This window comes from Homarus americanus, unplaced genomic scaffold (genome assembly GCF_018991925.1).
Source record: "Homarus americanus isolate GMGI-L3 unplaced genomic scaffold, GMGI_Hamer_2.0 scaffold12409, whole genome shotgun sequence".
Lineage (NCBI taxonomy): Eukaryota > Metazoa > Arthropoda > Malacostraca > Decapoda > Nephropidae > Homarus > Homarus americanus.
The window spans coordinates 163248-185484 of NW_024726559.1; the positions used below are offsets into that span (position 1 = coordinate 163248).

General features: G+C 37.1%; 1 protein-coding gene across 1 annotated transcript; it reads right to left on the minus strand.

Moving 5' to 3' along the window:
* Nucleotides 1–1780: 1780 nt before the first annotated feature.
* LOC121865640 (CDAN1-interacting nuclease 1-like) lies at nt 1781–22237 on the minus strand. Its single transcript, XM_042365163.1, has 11 exons — nt 22134–22237; nt 21732–21864; nt 19141–19253; nt 17287–17397; nt 15461–15597; nt 12125–12204; nt 9832–9881; nt 8677–8810; nt 6023–6128; nt 4753–4886; nt 1781–3032 (listed from the first exon to the last, which is right to left on the minus strand). The coding sequence occupies exons 3-10, from the start codon at nt 19230–19232 to the stop codon at nt 4754–4756; spliced, it is 843 nt and encodes a 280-aa protein (XP_042221097.1). The 5' UTR covers nt 19233–19253; nt 21732–21864; nt 22134–22237; the 3' UTR covers nt 1781–3032; nt 4753.

The window sequence follows — 22237 nt, forward strand, 5'->3', positions numbered from 1 at the left end:
GAAGATGTGAATTACACGAAAGCGCTTGGGAACTTCGTGTTTTCTTCTTTCCTTGTGGTTACTCAGCATATATATATATATATATATATATATATATATATATATATATATATATATATATATATATATATATATATATATATATATATATATATATATATATATATATATATATATATATATATACAGTATATTATTGATAAAACCACAAAAGAAAGGGGAATTATCTTATCCTAGGAATCAAACCCTGGCTGCAGATAGCTTTTATTATCCTTGTGGCACTCTGGTAGTGATCCCTGTTCACACACACACAGGGCCCGGTTTCGATTCCTGATTAGTGAGATACTGTATTGTTTGTATATGGAAGTCCGTGTGCATATGATGGGCTGATGATATACAAACTTTCATAAATTGGGGGATGCATTTACTGTACTGTATATTCTTCCTTAACAACATAAAATTGCACTAATACCAAACCGTATGTTCATTCTGATGAAATATTTGCAATTAACTAACAAATAAAAAACTTGAGTAAATATTAAATATAAAAAATGCACAATATAAGTGCAGTATTTTAATACAAAACAAAAAATTATTTCAGTTAAATAAATACATTAAGTAATTTTTCATAAAGAAATGGACCAAAATCAGAACACTTATTTCTGAAAGAGTTACTGGATGTTAAAAACTGGGAATGTGTTTACATTCCAGTACAGTTGTGTCACATATTATGCGAGTGTTACGTTGCTGAGAGGGCACATAAGGGCAAAATGCATACACTGTACAGGTAGTCAAAATTACCCTCGAAAACCCCTTAAATCACCCATAAAGTACACTGTTATACAGTGTATATACTGTACCTGGCGACTCAGCTGGTTAGGCCTATTTCAGTTTAAATGTGCACCACACACACAACGTGCCAAAAAATTTTAAAATAATTCTCTTAGTCAAAAACATAAAGGAAATTAAGCATTTTGTGTGTAGAAGCAGCACTGATGGTGGGAGGGAAAGAGCTACAGCTGGCGTTTCCTCACTCACTGCTCCACTCTCACCATCCCCTACTAAATAGCAACTCAGTATGTTTTTTTTATTTGTTTTCCCACACATTTACTGGTGCAGTATATATTTTATGCACAAAAAATAAATTCTTCCACACGCATCCCTCCCATGCATCCAGCTCAAGACACAGTTCAGGCAGTCACCCAGCTCAACTGACTCAGACATGTGGCGGCCACCGTGGTGGGTGTGCAGTGCCGGATTTAGACCTGTGGAGGCCCATGGGCAGCCTCTTTGTGGAGGCCCCCCTCATTATAACTACCCAAGAGGGTGAGTTGGCGAGTGAAGAGAGCCTAAACACCTGGGAGTTCCGGAGGGCGCTGTAAGCCCCCAGGAAAATTTTGAAATTTGAAGCCATATGCAGTTATATTGAGGAAATTAGAACATTGAGAAAATTTTAATGAACTGTATATTTATTGATAGTGTACAAATTCCCAACACACACACACACACAAAAGTGAGACATGACTGGAGTCATTCATGTGGTTTCAAGTCGACCAGCCCCGATATAGCTACTACCGCACATGTCAAAAATTTGTAGAATTCTAAATATATTATTAGGAGCACAAACAATAGCATTCATTAAAAATATACGGTTCATAGGAAAACCAGGTATTCATGAATTTCAAGGAGTAGCTAGCCTAATTTCTATCACTCTTCTTGCTGAACATAGTTTTATGTGATGGAATAGATAAACATGAATTTTAAAGAATGAAAATAAAAATAATCCAAATGAATAAACAAATAAATAAAATATTGTAAAATGTGGAGACCCCCAGATTGTGGAGGCCCCTGGGCAGCTGCCCACTCCTGAATCCGGCCCTGTGGGTGTGTATGCCATGATGTCACGTCACATCTTTAAAGCCCAGTAACCAACCAGCTCAAAAAACATTTACTTTCCACGTTTAATCTTTAGTTTTCTTATTTTATTGTTTTGTATTATATTTCCACATTTCTAAGCCACATTACAGTATTGTAATGATTTCTTCACAACTTTTAGAGTTTCAGTACAAGTAACAATATACGAGGTGGATGAGCTCGCAAGTCAGCCACGGTACTGTAGTTTATAGCCAAGGCCTTGACTAGACCCGCCTACATACGCATTACTTATCACACATCCACACCCATGCTCTTCATTCTTTTTATTATTATTATTATTATTATACAGCATGTTGCCATTGTTACATAAACTGAAACTATGAATGTTGTGGAAAAATCATTTGAATACTCTAATGTGACTTAAAAATAAAGAAAATATAATATAAAACTTTAAAATAAGAAATATGAAGAGAATGGGTCTGAATTCTGTGTGGAAGCAGTGAGCAATTTGTTAATAGCGCATCTGGCGACTCAGCTGGTTAGGTCTATTTCAGTTTAAAAGTGCACCACAACCACCTCTACTATACGTTTACTTTATCCTCTTTGCCACTGATTGTCAAGTTGATTTCAGCAGAAAATATTTTGGAAAAATAATAAAAGCATAAAAAAGCAAAAATTATGCAAGATAGTACATACACTGCATCACAGCTCAGCTATGATCAGCTGTCTGCCAACCAACCCTTAGGGTCAGTCAGCAGAGGCAAAATCCCTCTCCCGCTCAGTACACGTATCAACTGAGGTTGAGAGAGGTACGGGTGGAAGTATCTCCCCCAGCCATATGCTCCTACATTCACTATGAAGTTCTTTTTTTCCCTGAGCCAAGCACGTAAAGGTGAATGCGCAAAAGATGAGACACGACTGTAATGTGAACAATGGCCATGTACACCAGTACCACAGAACTGGTTGTGGTCAATGAAATTCCTGAACTTGTACTACTTTCTCTTCGAAGGTGTTTAAAGTAGCTGTAGATATTTTTTGGTTATTTCTGTTGGACGATCACAATCATCTTCATAAGGACCAATACATGCTGCATAGGCCACGACATGAGCCACATAGTTCTGTTCATGGACCCGGTAGAAAAGGCGAGACATTGGCTCCTGTAAAGATAATGCTAAGTGAATATTGCATAAAATTTTATAGATTAACTTTACCATTTTAACATTACACACCCCCCCCCCCAATGTTATGTTCCAAAACCCATGATAAAGAATTTTTATAAAGTTCCCCATCAGTGACAGCGGAGGTTCAAGTCTGAACCACCAAAATTAGTCTCTTTGTTTACAACAAATAGTATGCATGCCTGTGTGTACACTGCCATTTTTCGATGCTGGGAAAATCACTTAGATCAAGTGTGATTACAGATTAATATGTAAGAGAAGGGTTATATATTCTTGTGTGTGCGACTGTTTATGTATAAATTATTTTTCATTCATCCTTTATTTGAGTTCACCTCCAACTCACCACCAAAGAGTTCTTGAACACATACATAGCCTACTGACTGAAATAACATCACAAATACCATTTTATACTGATGGCTCTCTTTACACTGCCTGTGGGAGGGCTGCCAAGTAACTCGGCCTAACGTAATACCATACAATAAAGAAATGAGTTAGAATCAATAACCAGGTCATGGTGCAGAGACCATGCCATGATGTTGAGACAACCAATGTCATGGTGCTGAGACCAACACCATGGTGCTAAGGCGACCAATGTCATGGTGCTGAGACCAACATCATGGTACTGAGACCATGTCATGGTGCTAAGACCAACATCATGGTGCTGAGACCAACATCATGGTACTGAGACCATGTCATGGTGCCGAGACGACCAATGTCATGGTGCTCAGACCAACATCATGGTACTGAGACCAACATCATAGTGATCATGGTGCTGAGACCAACACCAAGGTGCTGAGACCAACACCATGGTGCTGAGACCAACACCATGGTACTGAGACTAACATCATCATGCTGGGACCAACACCATGGTGCTGAGACCAACTTCATGGTGCTGAGACCAACATCATGGTGCTGAGACCAACACCATGGTGCTGAGACCAACACCATGGTGCTGAGACCAACATCATGGTACTGAGACTAACATCATCGTGCAGGGACCAACACCATGGTGCTGAGACCAACACCATGGTGCTGAGACAAACACCATGATGCTGAGACTAACACCATGGTGCTGAGACCAGCATCATGGTACTGAGACCAACACCATGGTGCTGAGACCAACACCATGGTGCTGAGACCAACATCATGGTATTGAGACCATGTCATGGTGCTGAGAATAACATTATGGTGTTGAACACAAACCAAATAATCCAAACTTAACAATTCTAAGTTGGATTGGTTAGATTGGGTCAGCTTTTGTTATACAGTATTTCTCTAAACTAAATACAGTACAGGAGGTCCCTGGGTTACGAACCGGTTCCGTTCTTGAGGATGTTCGTTCGTCGGATTTGTACGCGAGTTGGAAAACATGCTATATGCATACTATACTTACAAAACAATATTTGAAATCCCACTATATCACAGCCTAAGTCCTTATATACATCTAAAATCACTTAATTTAAGAAAAAAGAAGACATAGAATGACAAATACAGTAAATGAAAGTAAAAAATAAGTCATCAGGTAAATAAAATACTGCAAATTTAAAGTTTAACCTCGTTCGTATCAGCGAGCATTCGTAAGTCGGGGACCTCCTGTACAGTATACAGTACATAATTTCCATGTGTTTTTGCGATAGTAATGTGGGATATGCCTGAAATGTTGATAATTAATTAAAAGTGTATAAAATTGATCACTTACATCAGGCTACTGAGAGAGGGTCCATAAATGTGATGTTGGTGGGGAAGGAGTCTCGCAGCATGATGCCCTTTTCTCCATGTTCATCCACTTCATCAATGTAGCCAAACCAGTATATGACCAGACCTGCACCAAACCTACAAACCATATATTACATATTTACACATTTTTACACTTCCTTAATGAAAAATAGGGGTTTGGTGTAAATGGGACTGCCCAGTATGGGCCAATAGGCCCGCTGCAGTTTCTTCCATTTTTATGTTCTTATAAATTGACTTGAAGCATCTTTGGGAGCACCTCTGATGCAATTTTTTGTTGTAAGATTGATTGATTAATTGGGTAGAATATCTAGCATTGCAGCCTGTGGCCATTTGATGCCAATAATGAAACCTATTTTTTTTTTTTTTTTTTAACAGGGAATAGCCCACCTGGGCACAGATCATCGACCCACAATGGGGCCTAGGGTGCGAAAAAATAAGAGTAAAATTAAATTAAAAATAGAAAAGAAAAAAAAGATTACCGGTAATAATCTACACCACGAAGAGCCAGAAAACCAGCTTTATAAAGTGAAACAGATTGTATGAGTACGGAAACAGAAAAAAGCAGAGCATTCCACAGTTTGGCTGTGTGAAGAAAGAAGGATGTACTGTATTACAACGGGTTATTCTAGTGTGACCGACATCCACAGAGAAACGGTGGGCACCGCGGGCAGGACGAGTGTTACGAGCCCACGGCCTTGCCTGCGGTGCACAGGATGCCAAATCCACCGAATATTGCCCGTTAAAGTACCTGTAAAAGAGAGAGAGTGAAGCAACATTGTGGTGAAGAGAAAGGGAAGAGAGATAATCAGCTAAAGGAGGAGAGTTAATAAGACGAAATGCCTTTGATTCCACCCTAACAGTTGGACAGAAGAAGAGCCACCCCAGATATGAGAACAGTTTTCCCAAGGACGAATGAATCCCTTATAAACTTGAAGCAACTGCTCAGGAGTGAAGTAGCTACAGCATCTGTACAGCATTCCCAGCTTTCAGGAGGCAGCTTTAGCAATGTTGTGGATGTGTGACTTCCATGACAAAAATAAAACCCAATTACGTATGTTTAAATATCGCATCACACAATTACACACCTACAGTCTCTCATCACACACACTCACTTCACAAGACATTATTTCTATAATTTACTTTGTACTGTACTTCACACCACCACACTACTTGTCTTTACAAAAAAGTAACTAAAAACTTAAAATGTAAATACTGTACAATCATAAGTTTACCTGTTCCAGTAACTCCAGAACTGATCCTTCAGGTAGTTACGATGACTTTCTTCATCACCAAAAGATGCCTTACTCTCTATCCAGTTGATTACTTTCCCATCCACAGCTGCAAAAAATTTCCAAACACTTCAAATCTGTCTGTAAAATTATACCTACAAATTATTACTGTTGTGCCATGTACTGCAATGTTGCACAGGAGGGCCAAATGGCACAGAAAATTACTAATCACCAAATTGCCCCTTGTACATAACCCATAAGGTTGCATGCTGTTTGAAAATAATTAATGCTTATGGGCTCAGTTAAAATATAATTAAGCCCTCGGTATTTAAGTGCAGCTTTGATTTTGGGTCATGTGAAAACATAAAACATTTTAAATGTGTAATTGCTAAAATATCTATGTGCAACATAAAAGGTGAACACAGGTTGGTTAACCTGAGAATCTATCAAAACAGTACAGGCAGTCCCCGGGTTATGAACGAGTTCCGTTCCTGGGAATGTTCTTAAGTCGAAACACAATCTATGTGCATACCATACTTACAGAACAATGTTTAAAATCCCACTATATCATAGCCTGAGTCCTTAAATATATCTAAAATCACTTATTTTAAGAGAGGAAGAAATAGAATGACAAAATACAGTAAATAAAAGTAAAAAAAATAGGTCATCAGGTAAAAAGAATACTGTACTGTAAATTTAAAGTTTAACCTCGTTTGTATCGGCGGATGTTCATAACTCAGGGACTGTCTGTACAGTACAGTACTTGTAAAATCCTGGGAGTAGAGGTAAGAACAGAAAATGGGGGCAGGTTCGTCAACTGCTTCAAAATGAGGGTTCAGGTTCGAAAATGCACACTACACTATTTAAATAAAGATGAATAACAATATCAGTATGTCACTTTGCTTGACAAATGTTCAGCTAAATATCAAATGACTAGTATACAGTGAAGCATAAACTGAACATTGAATCTGCCCTAATTATCTGGTTCAACTCCTCATAACACAACTACAGTTACAGCAATCTAATCCTTAACTTATCATTATGTACACAAATATAACACAATTAAACATACAGGCATCCCCCGCGTTGCGGAATTTCTCTCGTACGGAATTTGTAAATTATGACCAATAATTTCGCGATACGGCCCGTAATCCGCCCTTAGGGAAATTGGGGTAAATTTTAACAATTAAAAAAAAAATCACTACGTATATAAAATTAAAAATTTTTGTTAAAAATTATAATTTGTTGAGTGTGGATTTCTTGGTGTCGCCCTGCGGAGTCAGTCCATTGTTTACATCCAGTGTGCGCGCATGTTTCTTGCCCCAGCAGTTGGATTTAACTTTTACAAACATACAGTAAGTACAGTACAGTGCATTACCCTCATTCAAGATGACTGGAAAGAGGCCATCAAGTGGAAGTGACCGCAATAGCGCAAAAAGAAGCAGCAAAGGCATTACATTGGGTATTAAACTTGATGTTTTAAGAAGGTATATCATAAATTATTTAATGTACTGTATTGTATGTGTTTATAAATGTTTATTTTCATTCATAAAAGTGCTTGTATTACTTTTTTGGGGCCGAAAAAAATTCCTTAGGAACGCATCTCCAGTTTTATAATGGAAGTCAATGGGAAAATAGGTTTCGCGTTATGGCCAATTTTCCAGGGACGCAACCCTTCCGTAATGCGGGGGATGCCTGTACAATGGTTGTACCTAACAATACAGTAATCACAAGAGCAGTTACTGATACTGTACACAAACACCTGAATAGGTGTTCCCCAACAAATGTATGTTTACCTTACCAGGTACTTGAAATCCTGGCCGTGTCTGCCTCTGCCCGAGCAAGGGATCTAAAGCCTACATTATTTAGTGTGGAATTTAATTTGGCTAGTCCTCTACGCTAGTCTTCACTATTTTAACTCATTTGATTGTCTTAATAAATTACATGAAATAGATTATCATATAATATTATTAAAAACAATAACTTCCCCCAACCATTATCCATTACTGTAAACTTCCCCCTTACATCTACAGTACTGTCTTGTGACCACCAAGTAATTTATAATGACTAATCTGCACATGTCCTTCCCTAAGCTATGAGAAGTTTCTGGAGTGAGAAAACAGTAATGTGAAGGGTCAAAACCAACCCCCACAATATCTAAATCAGTAGGTTTGGGTAATTACCTGTTCAGCTTTTATAGTAACAATTTGTAATCATGTTATCAGTAAGAAAATACTAGTACACATTTCATTTGGGACCTTATCATCTGTCCTTCAGCATATTTCCCATAGTTTATTTAACATTTCATGTATATTCTTGGCCTATTACACTACTCTACTATATTTCCAAATTTGGAAAATTGCCAAATCCTGTTTGTTTCTGGTCCAAAGCCTGTTGAATAATTAATCAATATCATACCTGTAAATAAAACATCAAGTTCACAAACGTTAAGGTCCACCTGTACTCGAAATGTCACTGATTTTTGCAGTGTGAAGGAAAACGATTTTGCCATGACACTAAAACTTCAAGCACAGTGGGCCTTGTGGTGGTGATGCCTGTGTATATTTTAGGCCTGTACACTACACCCCTTGTGGTGGTGATGCCTGTGTATATTAATTGCAGTACAGCAGTTAACACTATCTACAATACATATTTACCTATAGGAATTTCCAGCTTGACGTCAGGTGTCTTGTCATAGCCTCTCAGTCTCAGTTCGTCCTCATCATAGTAGCTAATATTTAACTCTTCAAGTTTTCGACGCAAGAAAAATTCATATTCATGGCCAATGGAACTGTGAAGTACAGTATGGAATTATAAATATAAAATTGAGATCAGAAATTAAATTGAAAGGTATAAAGCTTGGAAACTGGCTTAAAATGGATACCAATATTTGTTTGAGCTAATTTTACTTATGGCGGCCTTTCTTCATAATATACTCTTCAGCATAAAAGTGAACTATTTTTCCAATTATTCCACCTTTCTTCTCATATTCCTCCTCTCATTAATTTTTGGACAATGTAAACTGTTCCTCCAACACAGTGGGGGCATCTTAAGTCATTTGAAACTTTAATTTTATCCTTTCTTAAAAACAATGAGAACATCTTATTATGATGACTGCCCTCCAAAATCTTTCATTATATGCCATTACCTGTTACAGTAAAACCTCCATTTAACAGACATTAATATAACATGAATAGTCCATTATAAGGTGTCACATCTAATGGGTCTTGATATAATGGACTGTATTTTAATATATAGTCTGTTGTATGGAGGTTTCACATACTGTATAACAAACCTTGATATAATGGACAACACTCTCCTGTAGAGTCTGTTAAATAAAGGTCTCTGTTGTTATGTTGTTCAGTTTCTGACGAACACAGTAAATCAAATTTTCTTGACAGTAAATATTATACCTTGATAAACTCTTACAATAGAAACACTGAGCTTTTAAAACAGGTTGTTTTCATGTCTTAACAAGACCATTAAAACTTCAATGTTGTAGTCAATCCAGAAATATCATACAAGTTTACTGATGCTCAAATGGAGTTGCAAATGAGATCTTACCCAGTGGAACACTATAACTTACAACACAACACTTACTCTCCTCTTAATATTAAATTATGGATAACACAAAAAACATTAACAATTAATACTGGTAACATCACCTCGCACTGAGAGAAAAAATGGAAGACTGATATGCATATGTGAGTAAAGTAACTGATAATGACCCAGAGAATGGCTTGGGAGATTAAGATATTGTTCAAGAAATAAATAACTTACACAAAAATGATGAACCATCTTGAAATACTTACTGTTTTATGCTGTCAACAAATGGCCCATAGACATCATCCTCAAGAAGACACTAAAAAAGAAAATATATATTGTACTGTATGTAAATTAGCACATGAGAACACCCTTGAACTTTCAAAATGGACCTGCACAGTACCCAGTACTTTTACCTGTCTAAACCTGTAACAAGTAAAATGTGACATCTTCTTAGCCCCAAACCTCCAATGCACACACAATAAAAACACCTCCTTTACATACACACACACACACACTATTAACATCTTCTGTACACACACACATGCACACACACACACACTATTAACATCCCCTGTACATGCACACACTATTAACATCTCCTGTACATGCACACACTATTAACATCTCCTGTACATGCACACACTATTAACATCTCCTGTACACACACACTATTAACATCTCCTGCACATGCACACACTATTAACATCTCCTGTACATGCACACACTATTAACATCTCCTGTACATGCACACACTATTAACATCTCCTGTACATGTACACACTATTAACATCTCCTGTACATGCACACACTATTAACATCTCCTGTACATGCACACACTATTAACATCTCCTGTACATGCACACACTATTAACATCTCCTGTACACACACACTATTAACATCTCCTGTACATGCACACACTATTAACATCTCCTGTACACACACACTATTAACATCTCCTGTACACACACACTATTAACATCTCCTGTACATGCACACACTATTAACATCTCCTGTACACACACACTATTAACGTCTTCTTTTACCTTTATCCTCTTCACCACTGATTGGCTCGTTAGCTGCTTGGGCGATCGGTCACGTCTCTGTTATGCACTGTTGGTAAGTACTGGGCATGGACCGGCTCCTGAATGTATCTGAACCTGCTCCAGTGTTGGTCAAGTCTGGTCTTGAAAGAGCTCACACTCGGCGCCATCACAACACTCTCTGGCAGGTTGTTCCACAAGTTACAACTCTCACTCCGAAAAGTTACCCCTTACAGTTTTCTGGATTTGCGGCTTCTTCAACTTTGAGCTGTGACCCCTTGTGGGGCGAGCTTCAGCCAGCTCGACAAAGCAGTGCCCTTTGAGATGTTTATATACCGCAATTAGGTCTCCCCTTGCCATCTGTAGTATAAGCTAGGCAATTGCAGGCACTCTAATCTCTGTGGGTAGCTGAGGTGTCGAAGTGCAGGCACCAGTCTGGTGGCCCTGCTTTGGACATTTTCAATCAATTGACAATCCCTAGTATATCTCAGGGACCAGACAGGGTGACAGTACTCCAGGTGGGGAAGCAATAGGCCGGTTGGCCTGTGCATGGCAGCTCCTATCGGGAGTTACAGTCACCCTCTATCATCCATGAATCTATCTAGCCTCCTTTTAAAACTTTCCAGCATCCCAACACTTACTGCAAAGTTGCTAAGCTTCTTATAAGACCTAATAATTTAGTTGCTTGGTTCACCTTCTTCTCACAATGTCCTGAGAACTTCAGTTCATTGACAACATACATGCCTCGGTCCTTTTCGCATTCAGTCTCAATGCAGCCATTTCTTCGACCATTCTTGGAGGTCACAGAGATCTTTCTGCAGCTCTTCACAGTCTGCTTGGTTCTTAATTTCCCTAAATAGCTTGGCATCGTCCGCAAACATTAGTGTGGAAGAGTAAACAGCTTATGGCATGTCATTTATGAAGCAAACAAACAACAGCGGGCCCAATACACTGCCCTGTGGTACTCCGCTTGTCACGGGTACACAAGACGATTTCGTGCCATTATTCACCACACATTGCTTGCGGTCATAGAGAATCTCTGATCCACGCTAGGACACTTCCCCGAATCCTATACCCTTCCAGTTTAATTTTTAGCCTTTCATGGGGTACACTGTCAAAGGCCTTGACAAAATCTATGTATATATTGTCGATATTGCCACCCTGTTCCAGAATTCAGGTCTAAACATCCAGTACCTTGAGTATTAGTGTTAAGCAGGAGCGTCCCAGCATAAAACCGTGTACACACACACACAGGCAAGATATAAAAATATACAGTATATATATTTAAAAAATAATTTAAGTGTTACTACAGTATATATATATATATATTATCATAGCTTTAAAATACAGTACACCTAATCTTTGGAAATACAATGAAACAAATAACATAAATGCATTTGACTAATACTTAAGATGACTTAGAAACATGTTCATCAGCATTACTAGTGGTTAAAATAATTTAAAGTTAAGAAGATATATGAATCTACTTCAAACTTGAAATGCAACACTAATATTTACCAAGTATACATCATAACCGAGGTCTCGGTCCTGTATTTGTGTGGTATCTCGCAAAAATCCATTAACTCGTGACTTGTTCACTGAAAGAGATATTATATGAAGATAATTGTGGTACAATATTAACATTAAATGTGTGGAAAAAACAAGAATGACTAAGAGGTGGTCATAAGCTGCCTCAGCACCATGTCTCGCGCTTTCTCTCTCTCACTTTGTCAGTGCAGTATACACTCTCTCGCTCTCTCTACTTGACTGTGACTGCTTCTCGTAAGTCTCTATTTATTTGTTTTTCTTTGTCCATCTACAATACAGTATCTCTTTCCTTGCCTCTCTTGATCTCTTTCTCGCATACAAGTAATAAACATGAGTAAAACTACATAACTCAAAACAAAAATAAACAATGAATTTTCTTGAAAATATTGTCTTCCCATCATATTTTCATGCAAACTTTGCATGAAATTTAAACTTAATCAAAGTGGTGCATGAAGCAATGTAAAGTTTGCATTAACAGAGTAGCAGTCACGATGGTGACCTTATAGTATACAGTGACCCCTCGTTTAACGAACACCTCGGTTAACGTAATTTCGATTAACGAACTGCCTTCCATAAGGATCTTCAATTCGGTTAACGAAAAAAAATTCGCTTAACGAACTTCTTACGAACCGACCTCAACATGTTTTCGCTTGCACTGACCGGGCAACCAGCTTTAGTATCAGTCCGCCAATACATTAATCGGTTCTAGGGCTTAAATTCCTTACTATTTTTGTAAATATCAAGAAGTTTATACTATTCAATAATTTTAAAAGTTTAATATTCAATTTTTTAGTCATTTTAACAATTATTGAACGAAATTGAAGGTAAAGTGACTAGTTTAATGCGCGGCATCCAGCCTCTTAACACAGCAAACAGGCGTCAGTCTCTCTCTGTTTTCACTGGAGGTAACATCTTGCTTGAGACTCTCTTCAACTAAATGCTTTTTTTCTGTGTTTCCAAGCAAATTATTGGTCATTTTGAAATATATTTTATATATTGACAATATATAATGCAGTGCAGCATTGATTTAAAGAAAATAATCTTGAATTAAACCAGAGAGCTAAAATTTTATGGGTGAAATGGCACCATGGGGTGACTTCTCTTCCACCCCAATGCCTTCTCTTCTTCCTTCTCCTCCACCCCCATTCTAAATCCCATCATCATCATCATCATCCAGGAGCCTTCTACATACACACCTCAAAGTAAGTGAACTTTTCTACCATTTTTGTTGAATTTAGGAAATTTTCGGTGAGCTGGAACCAATTACCCAAAAACCCATTGAAACAATGGTTTCGGTTAACGAACGTTTCGGTTAACGAACGACCTTCTGGAACGGATTGAGTTCGTTAACCGAGGGGCCACTGTACTGTAATACACTGCCTTCAAATACTATACAGTACTATACTTTCATGCTATATACACCTCACAGTATACTGTATACACTGCCTTCATATACTATATTTCAAGCTATATACACCTAACAGTATACCATATACACTGCCTCCATATACTATACTTTCATGGTATATACACCTTACAGTATACTGTACTGTATATACTGCCTTCATATACAATACTTTCATGTAATATACACACACAACCAGCAACCAAATTATGATCATCAGTTTGTTTTACACATCCATTCTACATACAAACACTTCAAGAGGGTAGAAAGCACACTGTATACTGTACCTAAATGCAATATCTAACACTATATCCCCTAATACTGTACAATGATAGTAATCTCCCCATTAGCCAGAATCCCCTATCCCCGGAACACTCCAATAGCCGGAATTGAAATCGGGCTGGGAAACTCTCCATTCCGGGTCTGCAAAAGAATTTTCAAGGATGAAAATCGGACACATTTTCTGGAAAATTTTCCAAGAAAATGTCACCAAACTTCTCCTTTCTGGGCCTGGGAATAAATTTACTATATCGTGAGATCTGAGAGATTGCATAATGCTCCGCCAGGTGCGTGAGTGGCCTAGCTGCTTGGATCACTTAGTTCATATTTTACTGCGATTGTAGAAGGTTGTTCCCTCATTAGCTGCTGTTTTTGCATACAATTTTTGTTGTGCACTACTGTACATTACTGTACAGTACCAGGACACAATCACCTTAACTTTTGTCTTTATTCAAGACATTTTACCTGTCAAATTTGGCTCTTCATTGGTGATCACATTTACCATTTTTTCTTTTTTTTCACTCTACTCCTAATTTCAAAAATACAATTATTTACTGCCTCCAGCAAGTCTTCACCAGTTGTTGTTCCTCTCATTGGCTGCAGTGATGCCAATTTTTCTGTGATCTTAAAATTTTTGGAAATGCCTTGAATGAAAATTAACAACTGTGCTATGTCTCGGACATCACAACTTTCATCAGTGCCAGTGAAAAGTATTCAAGTCTTAACTTTATCTTCAAACTGCAGATACATGTTCTCGGAGACGTCTTCAACACATCTTACAATACAGTAGGTAGTTCATCTTGACAAACTTACTTTCTCAAACTGGTTTTTCTTGTCTGGACATAAAATAGAGGCAGAATCAACCACATATTCCTTTATAAATTCTCCTTCAGAGAAATAAAAACCCACAAATTTGGGGGGCCCCCTGTATTTTTCTGTTGTTGTAATTGAGTAACCATCTTGTTAGCTTTCTTCCTCTTTTTTTTTCACCTGAAAAGTTTTTTTTATTTACTGGTATGCTTGGTCTAATGGCCTCAAAATGGTGATGTAAATTTTAATTTTTTAGCACTGCCACACTCTCTTTGCAATTTAAGCACATTGCTTTTCCATCCATGTTGATAAAAAAAAAAAATAAATAAAGTAAAGTCCATTCCTTGTTGAATGTTCAACATTCTGCCTCAGCTTTTCTCTTTTTAGATGCATTCATTTTCACTTTTAAGTACAAATTTTGACATACCACAGTAACATCCTCTTCATTGAGAAGCAGAAAGAATACTGAACTGAGCTTCTCTAGTGGGTGTTGGAGCTGGGCACCCAGGTCAGTGGACACATTGCGTAGTGAGGTGTGGCCGTTCGCCATAACTCGAGAATGGGTTTCTTAGGTAAGGGTTTACTGACTTTTCTTCACCAAATCCTAATCCCTATGCATAACCATACTTGGGATATTCCCAAGATCAGGTCAATAAGTGATGAGTCGGTCTTGCTGCTATGGGTGCCCAACTCCCTCATAGTGTAATAATGATCCTTTGTAAAAAATAAATAAAATAATATTAACAAAAATAAAAAATCCCTATTTGGGCCATATCACGCCCGCCCCTGATTTAAACCACTGACTTACTTACCTGTCATATCTGGGAAGTTGGCAGTAAGGTACTGCTCCAGAATCAGCTTAGCTAACATGGCAGGGGAGTAGTCCATCTCCTTTGCCTTCCTCACCAATATGCCGGGACTTTCTCCACGCTTAACAGATGACAAGTAACTGAAAAATCATAATCCATAATAAAATTCAGTAGCTCCAAATGTCCATCAGGTGCTGCTAGACAAGATATTGGCCATAACTCACCATTGTAACAATAAGAAAATACTATGCCATTGATCTCCTTAAAGATAATTTTGGGTTAAATCCACAAACTAAGATTCACTAAAAAAATCAATTCCACAATGCTTTTGTCCAAAGAATTCTTTGTAATTTCAGTTTTTTTCAAACACTAATTTTCTTTGAAAGGTAACTATTATTTACAAATTTTTCGATTATACTTAAGGTATAGACCCTCATATTCAAGACTTGGGACCATGACCAAACCAGTTTTGCTTCCACACACTCACACAAACTCAGTTGAACATTGGTTTTACTTCTTAAGTAATACTGTATATGAAAGAAAATATTGTAAAGTACAATGAACCCTCAAAGATCCGGACTAAAAGGGGGACCACCTGACCGGAAAAGCAGATTATCCAAATCTTCCGGTGAATGTACTTAATGTATAAAACCGATAAATAATGAAAAAAAAAACACCAAAAATACAGTACATATTATCCTGACCACTGGGCTTAGTTATGCAAACTTTTTCCTGAGAAAAAGTCATAATTTTGAGCAACATATTACTGTACTCATTTGTACTCGATGTACTACACTAAATGAATATTTTTTTTGGGGGCAAAATATGTAAATTCTACCGTATATTCAAATTATTTGCTGTTTTGCAAGGGTTCCAGCAATGCAAGTTATATTCTGCTTATTTTAGTATGTAACATTTTATAAAATAAAAACTTGAAACCTAAAACTACCTTCACCCTGTTTTGGGAATGCTTCTTAGGGAGGCTTCTTAGCTCAGAACCCCCCAATTTTTTTGTCCGGATCTTCCGAAATCTGGATTTACCGGGTTCAGATCTTCGAGGGTTTACTGTACAGTACTGTACATACATATAGCACTTAAAAAAATAATAACCGTCTACCTGTATTTAGTTGTTGAGAGTTCCATAAAATTGAGTTACAAGAGTTTGTTGACATTCCATCAGCTTGTAGTGTTTGAAGACGTTTGCCAGAAGTAGAATGTTCATTAATAATTGTTGTCTGAATTGTGTTAATACGAATTAATATTAATACCTGCTCAGTAAAGATACTTAAAATATTTATGAACTTTCTACTTCTGATAAATCTCATGAAATGCTACAACCTAATGGAACATCAATACTCATGTAACTCACTTTTATGGAACTTTTCTATTTAAAGTATAAATACAATATTTTCTTTAATTTGTCATTTAAGAAGTAAAACCTCAATTCTTTGATTAAATTTGACCAGTGTTAGTTTCAAAAATTATCTGAACACAATATTAATATAGTACAGTAGTTTATTAATTAACCCTCACCTCTAAGTTAGGCTAGAGATTATAAAAAAAAATTTCAGAGGGTCTTTAATGAGCTGTTTTGAGCATATTTTGGAGGCTATTTTGTTTTCACGATTTTACATGCTTAATCACAAAATTGGGCTTGGTATTATATCCCAAATTGTAAGATTCAGCACACCTAAATTGAGTTAGAAATAGAAGTTACCAAGTTCTGCTAAAAAAAATGCCTCTTGGTGCCATAAAATGATCCATTTTCATGAATTTGGTCTAGTCTATATTGACACACTTGAGTCAAATTCTGAGGGAGGTGAACCCACCTGCTGTAAACCTTAGCAGCATTCTCCTTGGCATTAATACGGTGGAAGCTCTTCTTTACTTTCCTCTGCATCTCCTGGGCAGCAATGCTGCTCAATGTAGTTCTCTCAATCCTGCACAAATAATGTAAAATTATCACAAACATCATGTAAAGTAGATGACCAGTGTCCAATGTTCATCTTATTTATAGGGTCATATCAGAGGTTCTTATGGGGTTATATCAGGGGTTGTTATAGGGTCATATCATGGGTTGTTATGGGGGTCATATCAGGGGTTCCCCAATATCTACCTGGTTCACCTGTCATCATCACAACCTTCCCCATAAATCTTTCATCTTCACTAATTCATACACTGTTTCTGTCTTGAGTGGCAACATAATGACTTGTAAATTTTTCGTCAGGCTCAACTATCGATTCAAATGACAAGTCTGACAGTCCTTTACCTTTTCAGGGCTGATTTTGGCATTTGTTCAGTTTAATGGTCTGAATGTTGTGAGACTAAGTCCAGCTTGTGGGATAGCTAAATCATATTCAATTATTATGCATCTTTTAAAAAGAATTCTAATACAGTACAGTGCTCAGTATCTCAACACATTTTAAACTGCTTTTCTTCTATAACATTTTATCCAGCATATCTAGAGTGTCTTGTTTACCTCATTATACCTGTACCAGACTTTGTTCAGACCCGCGTAGTATGATTTTGTTTACATTAAGCGTCAATTGGTTTTATTGCATTGTACTAAAGAATTTGCTGGAAAAACTTTTCATAATGGAAGGTATACATGTAATATGTGATAAGATGATATTGAGAATGCTTCTACACCACACTACTCCTGAGTGTACAGGACTTGGCATCATAATGTGGCAGAGTACAAGCCTACCGTATGTCTAATTGAAATTCTACAGTTTATAGTAACGTTAATGTTGTACATATTTTTTTCTGGCTGATATCTGACAATTTTATCAAGCTGAGAGCAAGCCTATGGACTGATGGGGTTCATGTATGGTGATGTGACCTGCTCTACGTGAGAGCAAGAAGCATAATTATTAAAGTCTACAGAGAATTCCCTTTATGAGATTATGACTGTGCAGCATCAGTGTTGTGTAAATTCCTAAACTAAATATTGTTGAAGGTCCCACATTATGTACTGTATTACAGTACATAGATACAGTATAGGGCTGGAACTGCAACGATGGCATTTAAAAAACTAGGAATATTTTCACCAAATACCATCACCCCAAAAAAGATATGTTCTCCTAGGTTCTTATCCTCTTACCCAGAGTATGGACACATTGATCCTGGTGGGAGATACTGTACATAAATAGCAAAGTATGTATTCACAATGCAGCATATTATAAACAAAATACTGTATATCATAGTCATGATAAATGTTGAAAAGTTGCTTTAAATTTTTCTCTTCTAGTTTTCCCTTACTATGTTTTTCTGCGATTCTTAAGAGTTCCAAAATTTTCATTAGCATTTTCATGACTACTGTTATTTCCAAGAGTTTTCCACAATTTTCAATGACTAGGGGAACCCTGCAGGTACAATCAGAGAAAGGTGTTTCTATATCCACAGTTCAAGACATGTAAGATTGTATCATGCAAGAATCCATATCCATATCGCTACGACTGCAAGAGAGGACTAGAAACGCGATCCGTGAGACATTAGTCGAATCCCCACTCATTTTTACTACAGGTACTGCAATTCTGCCACATCTTGACTGGGAATATGACAGGGGATGTAGAAACACCTTTCCCTGACTGCACAAGTATAAGTAGGTAGAGTACAGTACCAGGAACAAGACAAATTGACAGGCTTGGAGGAGGGACAGTAAACAGCAGGAGTTAACTCACCCAGGGAACTTCTTCACAAGAGCTGCATTAACATTTTCTTTGCGCTTGGTATTTATGAATTTAATTACTTCATTAAACTGCTCAAGCTTCATTCTATTGACTGAGGTATTAAGCTGAAAAAAATAGAAAAATACATAAAATATACAGTACAGTACAAGTATAACAAATTTGCTATACAGTACAGTATTCCCAATTTACTGATGTGAACATTAAATTCATGAGTATAGGTGGACCCATTTAGGAAAGAACACTCACATAGACTCCCACTATAGAAGCAGAGATATGTTCCTATTAAAAAAACTTCCCAACACGTCTTATATATGACTATATATACCATAGTGTGGCAGCTTGGATCACCATGTTCACTTTACGCGGTGCATGTACTCTTTTACACGGAGAGCGGCGCGGGCAGGGGTGCGCACAAGGTCGCCCAGTCATCAAAACATTACCGATTTCTTCACCCGCCACCCACCACAGCCGGCCCAAGTCAGTGATAGTGAGGATATGGACTTATATGGACTTTGAGGGGTTTGACAAAAAGGGCCCTGCAAGCCTCTGTGGTGGATAGTGATACAATTGATACAAGGGGTCCGACTAATTACCCAAATGTACCCAATTGTAGCCGCAATGAAGTCCTACATGAATAAATCGGACTGCTAATCACTTCTCGACTAGTATTTGGTGTCACGAAGTCAAAAAAAATTGGTAAACTTAATTTAATCTGCGTTAATAGATCGAATGCATGTACCTAACCTAACCTCGACTAGTATTTGGTGTCACGAAGTCACAAAAAATCGGTAAACTTAATTTAATCTGAGTTAATAGATCGAGTGCATGTACCTAACCTAACCTAACCTAACTCAACTCAGATTAAATTAAGTTTACCAATTTTTTGTGACTTTATGACACCAAATAATAATCGAGAAGTGATTCACAGCCCGATTTATGCTTGTAGGACCATCATTTGACTTCACTGCGACTACATTTGGGTTCATTTGGGTAATTACATGCTCCCTCGGTACAAGCACGCGATCTATTAACTCAGATTAAATTAAGTTTTCAAATTTTTTGTGACTTTGTGACACCAAATACTAGTTGAGAAGTGGTTGGCAGTCCGATATATTCATGTAGGACCATTATTTGACTTCATTGCGGCTACATTTGGGTAATTAGTCGGACCGGATACAAGTGATACAGGTGAGGGCCAATAATCTGCCCTCTGCTTCAGAACCAGCCCCCCATCCCCGTGTGCCCAGCCATCTTTTCTACTAATGTAAGTGTTAAAAAACCTAATATTATTGATATTTCTCTTAATTATTAATTGTGTGAGCATACCATCATAAAATTAAGAAGTTATTTTTACTACAACGTAGGTATTGTGTATGAAAAAGTGGAGTTTGGGGGTCGGCCCAGTCTCTATTTCAATTAATCCCATATGTTCTGTTGTTCACTTTACGTGGGCCTCTGTGGGTTCAATTGACCGCGTAAAGCGAGGTTTCACTGTACAGTAGACATAGGATTAGACAGCAACATAAGTAAATTTGCTGATGATACTAAAATAGGGCGTGTAATTAAATCCGACGAAGACTCCAAAAAATTGCAGGAAGTTATAAACAAATTTCTTTCATGGTATGAAAAATGGCAGATGAAATTTAATGTCAAAAAAATGTAAAGTTCTTTACCTCAGAGAAACCAGATATCAGATGAACAATATTGATGTAGAAAAATCCGACTGAGAAAGATTTAGGGGTAATAATAAATAGCACCTTTAAACCAAGACAACAATGCATATACCGTACGGTAAAAGCCCCATAATTCAAAATAATAGGGGCTCTAGCCTTTACGAATTATGAGGGATACTTTTTCCTAAAGGAATAACAAACAAAATCACAGTACAGTATTCGTCTATTGGTTGTTCGCGATTTCCACCATGTTTACCTGAGGCTATACTCCTCATTTCCTCCTCCCCTTGTAGGTTAGGTTAGGTTAGGTTAGGTTAGGTTAGGTTAGGTTAGGTTAGGTTAGGTTAGGTTAGGTTAGGTTAGGTTAGGTTAGGTTAGGTTAGGTAGGTTGGTTCCTTTGTTATAAAATATGGTTTTTTTGTGTGTTTTGGGGTGAGTTTTACTCAAATCGGACCTCCTTTTTGTGCAAATTAGCGGTTTCTGTTAAAATACAAAATTTCATTTTTTTTAACAAATGCTAATTTGCACAAGAAAAGAAGGTCAGATTTGAGTAGAACACCAAAAAAAAAAAAACCTATTGTCAACCAAAACCAGAGGACAGCCAATGGACAAATATTTACCTTATTATTTTATCATGTTACTATATTAAAGAATGTTTGAATGGTCAACTAAATCCCAAACATGACTGTCCAGCACATATGTACTGTACCTGTATTGTACTGTAGTCAGATTCGCCCCAGTTGGTGACCCAAGTACACCAACGACCACTTTGACAATTGGACCGAACAAATAAGTTAATATGTTATATGTATGTAAATTGTAAAATTGTAAATAAAAAAAAAAAAAATAAAAATAAATGGTTTTAAGTGATAGAAACGTCTTTGTATGTATACCTCAGTAAATATTCACCTTGATGCAAGTGTAATCATAAATTATGTATATTATAGATATAGTAAGTACGTATAATGTCACTAGCCTATTAAACCAGCTTTGTAAACTGTAGTAACCAAACTGGGAGTCTGGTGGAGTATCACGGCTGTTCCTGAAATTAGAAAATAACATAAACCACAAGATAATCTTAATTAACTAATAGTCATGTTTTGTGGAAACATTTCTACTTTAAACATAAATCTTATAGTTTAATTTCAAATGTTTATATTTCCGCTATCGAAATGTAGATGAAAACAATATTCAGTTTACAGGTGCAGGTCGTATGTGTGAAATATTACTGTTACCTTTAAATTTCGAGAAAAAAAAATTAATATTTGTGATCAACTTTTAAACTCAGTACGTAATTGAACTTTATTTCACCTGTAGTCAGTAGTGTTCTGCCCAAGGAATATAGAAGAAATAAATACTACTCCGCGTGTCAGTGGAATATGTCGCACTAAATGTAGATGGCGATGATCAATGAG

What these genes read in the sequence shown, in the direction of transcription:
- LOC121865640 (XM_042365163.1), bottom strand. Translation starts at nt 19,232, where the DNA reads ATGAAGCTTGAGCAGTTTAATGAAGTAATTAAATTCATAAATACCAAG. An exon ending in CTTGTGAAGAAGTTCCCTGG is followed by an intron (nt 17,398 to 19,140) that starts GTGAGTTAACTC and finishes TTATTTGTGCAG; the next exon opens with GATTGAGAGAACTACATTGA. An exon ending in CAAGCTGGAAATTCCTATAG is followed by an intron (nt 6,129 to 8,676) that starts GTAAATATGTAT and finishes AATTTTTTGCAG; the next exon opens with CTGTGGATGGGAAAGTAATC.